The sequence below is a fragment of the Linepithema humile genome, chromosome 6 (assembly GCF_040581485.1).
Source record: "Linepithema humile isolate Giens D197 chromosome 6, Lhum_UNIL_v1.0, whole genome shotgun sequence".
Classification (NCBI taxonomy): Eukaryota; Metazoa; Arthropoda; class Insecta; order Hymenoptera; family Formicidae; genus Linepithema; species Linepithema humile.
Genome location: NC_090133.1, coordinates 9,916,296 through 9,923,656, shown reverse-complemented (window position 1 = coordinate 9,923,656; position 7,361 = coordinate 9,916,296). Strand labels below are relative to the sequence as shown.

The window sequence follows — 7,361 nt, the reverse complement described above, 5'->3', positions numbered from 1 at the left end:
TGATGAGGTCCTTTCTTAAAAATCTCTTCTTTAAATACCCCAAGCACTAATTTTCAAACTATTTGTATCACTCATAAAATGTATTTATATTTCATGTTATTTATTTTTCTCATATTATTTAGAAATACAATAAATTACATATATCTCTTATAAATGTAAAATAGTCCCGGGAAAAAAAGTTTATATAAAATTATTTCAAATTATATCTATTTAGATGTAATTATATCAAATTAGATATAATTATATATAAAAAGATTTGTTTATATTGTCATTCATATGTAATTATATCTAAATATCTATAACTCCGTATTGAATTATGCAAAATTGTATCGAATATATATTCGAAAAAACTTCCAATATAATTTTGCATGATTCAATATGGAGTTATAGATCTAAGTTGATATAATTACATACAATTAGATATAAATTTTCCTCACGATAGGGATACATCAAATTATATATGCAAACTTATATATAATTATGTGAAGTTAGATATAATAACTTATTGTATAATTGTGACAAATTAGATATAATCGTATACAGGATAAAGAGGATAAAGTATGACAGATAAATGTTTTCAAAAGTATTAAAGATAGAAGAAAAGTTATTAAGTAGACCCATAAAACACTTCAACTTTGCTAATAACAATTTTTTTCTATTTTTGAAAATATTTGTTTATCTGTCATACTTCATACGCTTCACTCTGTATACAATAATATCTAAATGAAGTTCCAAGATATTACAATATGTTTATTTGATATTGCATATAAATTATGTACACATAAATGTATTTGCACAAATATATTTCAATTAAACATACAAATACAATGTTTATAATGTAGAATATAATTTATATATGTTGTTTTTATGTATGCATACATATATTTTATCGTTCACATAATTTTATGAAATAAATTTGGTGTGTTACAAATATAATCACCTACTTTTATAACTTTATTAATGGTTTTAATATTCGTTAATTTTAATATAGTATATTGATTACTTATTCCTACGGGCAATATATGTTTTACTTGCTTTCGTAATTCGTGATGATAAAATATTTCAGTATGAATAATTTTATACCTCCGAAAAATAATGTACATAACATTATTAGCTTTTACAAAACATCTTATCGTGCCATACATTGCAAAATCTGAAGATTGCTTGTTATTTGTACTGTATAATTGTTAGTTTTATTATGTCTATAATAAATTTCAGAAGTAAATATCTCATTTTTTATGTTTGCTCTACCATAAATAATGAAACTTCCAACCAATACTTAATGTAAAAAGTTTTTGTCTTGATCTGTCAATAGCGAATCTGAAATATTTTTATCCAAATACTCAACAAATCCTGTTTTTTCTTTATAAAGAACAATTTTATTTTTTAAAATAGTCACGCCGTAAAGTATAGTTAAATTATTAATAATTTCTTGGCCTATATTCTTAGATGCGTGTGATAAACTCGCTATTTTTCCATTATAGTTTTCGAATGGAAAGACAGAAGTAGCCCATAAAGGACCCCATCGTTTAACACAAATACCAAGATGCAATAACTGATGCACATTATATGTAAGCTCTCTATCACTATAAAGATTTGGAATTTTTTATAAAGATTTGGAATTTGCTTAACAAACATTTTCAACATATATTCTGCATCCTCAATGTCAAATAAATTTATACTGCGCTTTAGTAAAATAAATATAGGCATAACAAGCAAAAGCCAGTGTTGAAAATATTGTGTAGGTAAATAATTCTTTAAGGTAGGAATGGAATAATATAGAAGCTAATTATAATATTCTGAAGCTTTATAAAAGTGTATTAAATTAAGACTTCTTGGCAATCGATTAAATGTATTTGGAGGTTTAAATTGTAGTAAATAATTATCTATTTTATTTAAATATTTTTTTATATTCCAAGGACCATCTTTTTGCAACCATATATTTAAGAACTGTTTTACAGTTCCAAGTAACACAGAATGCATATATTCTGGAATAACACATGTTCCAAGATCTAGAAACGGAAGTACAGAAATAATAGTCGGTCCTTTTATACCTTTAGCATTGGGAATATTTTCTTTAAATGCTATTTGGCTTTGTTTAATCATTTTTTCATTTGTCCTCAATGTATGACTATTTTCTACAAAAGGATAGATACGAACAATTTTATTGCCTTCAATTCTTGAGCATTTCTGTGTTTCAATTTCACAGATATTACAACCGTATTGCCCGTTGAAATTGCATGTATTTAGTATCTGTGCCCTTGCAGGCGCATCAGCTATTATTAATGGTACAATAATTTTTGTATTATAAACAACTTTTGTTTGAGGATGAAGCCAATTTATTCCATCTTGGAAACATTTGTGTAATTTCAAACAAAAAGGATGTAAAAAAGTATTCATTACCGGTTTTTGATTATCATACCATAATCCACTTATAATAATGAATTGTTCTCTCAGATGTTGAGGTAATTCCATAATTTGAAACATTAGAGGCCAACAATTACTTTTTGAACTTTTTATCAAAGATAAGCCGTCGGTATTTAACATTAATGTGAGATCATATTCTCCTCTATTTTGTCGAAAATTAATCCTTTTATATTCGGATCCATCCATTATATCAGAAATTTCAAATTCGCTATTTAAGCTACTTTTCTTAAATGTTTCTAATATACTAGCTAAATTCCTATATTCCACACAAAAAGACACTTAATTTGTTCAATTATATCAATCTAAAAAAAAAATGAATTTTCGCTTACTAAACATGATTTGCACACTTCTGATACAGTGTCTACGCCTTTATATAATATACATTTTTTACAATAAAAATGTTTAATAACGGTATAAGAAGGAACAATATTTTGAACATAAAAAAATAATTTATGTATAGTTTTTGGCATCAAATTTGGCTGGAGAAGCATATTATTTATGACTACTAGCATATCCCTTAAGTTAGATTTTGTCATTCTATGTTTCATATAAAGATTTATTAAATTGTAAACAGTTTCATTAATAGTTTGAGCACTATCATTAAATAAAACATTCTCATTATTGCTGTAAGAAGTGCAAAATGTACTTTCACCGAAATCTATAGAATGCTCATCATATAAAGATATATCTACATCAATTGCATTACTTATATTATCTAACGCCGCAATATCATCTTCATAATCATGATTATCATCGACAAAATAATTAGATTCATAAATTTCATTGTCGGATATCTCATCTGTACAAATATCGCTACTTCTGCTTAAATAATTATTCTCACGGCTTATATTCGAAGATTGTGTAAAATTTTGTTCCGTTCTATTTGTTTCCGTTTCATTAGTATCATTGTCACCTTCATCCATACAAGGAATTGATAATGCAATTTTTTTATCCCATCGTTGACGGTTTCTAACAGGAATCTATTTGCATAAAAATTTCAAATATATTTTAATATGTTTATCTTTTATATATAATCATCATATAGAAAATATAAAAATAATTTTCATACATACCGAGACATTTATATTTTCTTCCCACAGTTTATATTTTTTTCGTGGAAATGTATATTCACACACATTGGCCATTTCTTATTCCAATTTTCTACTGCTAATTTTACATTGTTTTACACTGTCCATCTGGGGCTCTTCAAATTAATAGCGTTAAATGATTTCTTGCGTGTACTATTATTATAATTTTCTATCGTGTGGAAATCTAACCTTAAAATGACAAGTATTGACATGTATTGAAATAAGACAGAATCACGCGCTGGCGTAAACAATCGAAAACCGCGAACGCAGACGCAGAGCGGCGCAGGCATGTGTACACGGTTCTCGATTGAGTAATATGCTGCGCATTAATTTTTTCTCAACGGTCTTACCACTTCTACCATTTGTTAGAAAGATATGTGTACATAATATTATATGTTTTTATTCATTATTACTGCTGGAAACATAGCCAAGAGTAGACTAAATCGCAAAGTGTAATATAACGATACGGCACATAGTGTGTGAGACTATCTCGACCTTTTTAATATTTTGTGAAAATTATTTGTTGAAAATGTTTCTTTTGTACTGTGCTAGTGACAATTCCCACTGTTTAGTAGAAAATGAGAATGTTATTTATGATGAAGAAAATATTAAGAAAGGTGATGAAGTGATATTTACTTATAATAATAAAGAATATACTGGAAGAGTAATGGATCATTCAGGTAAGGTTGAATTATAATATACATCTATTGTGTAGAAATTGTTATTCACTATAAATAACTCAATTACAACGCTCAAAAATGCTTTTATTGATAAAGAAATTTTATAGATTAGAAAATGATTTCATTATATTGTGTGCAATTTTTAATAATTTTTAAAAAATTATTGCAGATAATAAATGTTATATGGAAAAACGTCTCGATATGTTTAAATTGGAAAAAGCTAAAAAAAATAAAGAATTAAATAAAAAAGAAATGTCTCTTCGCAAAAGAAAGGAAGTTAAATCATTGTACTCTTCATCTATAACACCAAAAGCAGCTAATACTAAAAGCAAAAATAATACTAAAAAGGTAAATTATAATTTTTTTTTAATACATATTTTTTTCATATTGTTTATATTGTTATTTATAAATTGTCTATTGAAATCTTAGGTCTTAAAAGAAATACAGAAGACATCAAATTCTGCAGTTTTTGATGTACTGAATAAATATACTAATTCAGAATTGCCTGATAATAATGTTATTAACAATCATATTGTTAACAGTACGATTGATTTATCAAGTTCAAGTACAATGATTGATGACTACAATATTTCGCAAGATAATAAAAAAATGGTATTTTAAAAATGCATAATTTTAATCAGAATATTATTTTAATCAATAATAATATGAATTAAATATGATTTGAAATACCTTTGCAGGATCATAGTCCAACAAAGAATTGAAAAAAATGCTTTTTGAAACTAGAAAAGAGTTAAAAAAAAGATCTTGTAAGTTTGTTGTTAAAATTTATATTATAGTATAACATAAATTATATAAGTTATGTTAATATTATCATTTCACTATTACGTACACTATTATAGTTCATTTCATTATGTATAATGTATACATAATAGAATATATCTGTTTCTAGTTTTAAAGGAGATTGATAAAGATTCCTGTCAATTAACTCCGTCAGAGAACATTAATGATCTTGAAATGGATATAGAAGACTCACGATCCGAAATCATAAATCCTTTAGAGAATGTTGATGATAATATAAATCCTTTGGAGAATGCTGATGATAGTATAAATCCTTTAGAGAATGTTGATGATAATATAGAAAATCTTAAAGATAATGATATTGAAATAGAACAATTTGAAGCTACAGATACTCAGTTATATGGAAAAAACTTCGAGGCTAAGGTAAATATTCTAATGCTCGGTTTATCAATATAGATTAACTTTAATCTTATTAGTTTAACTTTCTTCATCTTTTTCTAGTTCGAAGAATTAGAAAAAGATGAAGAGCAAGTTAAACTAAGATTATACAGTTAATCTACGTTGGTGAAATCGGGCATAAATGAGATTATTTATTGTACAGTAAATATTAATTTAATTTTTAATTGAATTTCATGATTAATAAATGCAAAATCATACTGTAAATTATTAAACATAAGAAAATTGATTGCAGATGGTACACTTAAAGGATAATTTCTATTGTAGAAATATAATATATTATGCAGCAATAGGGAATTCTCATAGATCATCGCAGATAGCTAGAAGACTTTTAACGGGAGTGTTTAAAAAGGAAACATTAATTAATTGTACTCTGACTGGACAAACTCCTAGATCACAAGGAAAAGACCGACAAAATCTTAAAATCTCATATTTACATCCTTTTGCAATTAAAGCAATAGTTGGTAAGTAATAATTTTTTACATTATTATAATCTTAATAAATTACAATAAATAGAAATTTTTATTATAAAAAAGTTTGTAATAGATTTTTAAATTCATAAAATTACATTTTCAGATTTTTCTATTGAGTACGGGGCCAAACATGGTTGGACATACAAACAAAAAAAGATTTACATCGAGCTATAACACAAAGGATTGGAGAAATAAAAAGAGAAGCAAGAAATAATGAGTAAAGAGAGTAACCTCGTTTTTACACAATTTTTTTATCGTTTACGTAGATATTTCAGTTTTTTTTTTTTTAATTTATAAAAGCACTTGATTATTAATTTTATTTGAATTTTTTTTCATGTAATATATATTTAAAAGCATAATATATTGACTATAAATGGAACTTAAAAATACTAAGAAGAATACGAGTTTCAAATTTATTAAATAATATAGTTTTTGTTTCGTTTTGACTCTATTATTGTATACGTTTCAAAAGGTCTGCGCTATTTTCTCTTCGCGTGTATGACAAAGTGCTTTCTACATTCATCACATTACACATGTTTGCAATACATGAAAAAAGATTAATCTCTCTATTGCAAATTATAATAATAATGTTGATTTATTTTATTTCTTTTATTGAAAAATTTAAGTATTCTGAATATTGTTTTATATATATAAGTATATTTTATATATGAGATTGTTTTTATAAATTAATAAATATTATAAATAAATAATCTATTCGTAAAAATATATCGTCCCCCTTATGCAATCTAATCTCTGATAAGTCTCCCTTATGCAAATCTAATCTTTGATGAGTCTATTTTTGTAGTAAATAAAAAAATCAAAATACTTTCCCCTAATGTCAAAACCATGAATGTGCAAATTTTTTTAACCTCGTTTTTCTTTATAAAATTTATTTTATGCTACTTGATTTTGTATTTACAGAGTTTCAGAGTCTAAGATACCATAGAAGTACCTAAGATCTAAAGTATTCTAAGTATTCTTTAAAACTATATAAATACTAAATCAAGTAGCATAAAATAATTTTACAAAAAAAAACAATGTTGAAAAAAATGTGCACATTCATAGTTTTGGCATGAGAGGGACGATATTTTGGTTTTTTTAATTTACTACAAAAATAAACCCATCAAAGATTAGATCTAATTATAATTGTGTAAAAATATATAATTGTATCTAATCATAGATATATATGAAGTATGCATAATACGATCTAATTATATATAATTAAAAACAATTTCATCTGTTTATATGTAATTAGATCAGGTCAAAATCCATACATAATTATATCTACAAAATTATATATAATTATATATAACTGGATATAAACTTTTTTTCCCGGGGTGTTTTTTTATTTTATTTTGTTTATATTCCTCTCTTGCATGCACGCGCGCGATAAGAAAAAGGTATAGAAGCTTTTAGAAAAGTAAAATATTTCTAAATCAAGACATTAAGTGAAATTAAGGAAAAAGTGACATAATTAG

At 25.2% G+C, this 7,361-nt stretch overlaps 1 protein-coding gene and 1 long non-coding RNA gene across 2 annotated transcripts; one reads left to right on the top strand and one right to left on the bottom strand.

The window, feature by feature from the left end:
• Nucleotides 1–729: 729 nt before the first annotated feature.
• On the bottom strand, nucleotides 730–3,639 carry LOC137000365 (uncharacterized). The gene is made up of 2 exons (XR_010890618.1): nucleotides 3,501–3,639; nucleotides 730–3,407 (listed from the first exon to the last, which is right to left on the bottom strand). It is a non-coding gene; the product is annotated as an uncharacterized lncRNA (long non-coding RNA).
• Nucleotides 3,640–3,719: 80 nt separating this feature from the next.
• Nucleotides 3,720–6,339, top strand: LOC137000363 (uncharacterized). The gene is made up of 4 exons (XM_067356655.1): nucleotides 3,720–3,826; nucleotides 3,943–5,377; nucleotides 5,646–5,874; nucleotides 5,987–6,339. Exons 2-4 carry the CDS (start codon nucleotides 5,171–5,173, stop codon nucleotides 6,055–6,057), a joined length of 507 nt encoding a protein of 168 aa, XP_067212756.1. The 5' UTR covers nucleotides 3,720–3,826; nucleotides 3,943–5,170; the 3' UTR covers nucleotides 6,058–6,339.
• The last annotated feature ends 1,022 nt before the right edge of the window (nucleotides 6,340–7,361 follow it).

Bases quoted from the DNA above. Each gene is read 5' to 3' on its own strand.
- LOC137000363 (XM_067356655.1), top strand. From the start codon at position 5,171: ATGGATATAGAAGACTCACGATCCGAAATCATAAATCCTTTAGAGAAT. The intron at 5,378-5,645 runs GTAAATATTCTA...AATTGATTGCAG, and splicing joins GAAAAAACTTCGAGGCTAAG to ATGGTACACTTAAAGGATAA. The intron at 5,875-5,986 runs GTAAGTAATAAT...TTACATTTTCAG, and splicing joins TGCAATTAAAGCAATAGTTG to ATTTTTCTATTGAGTACGGG.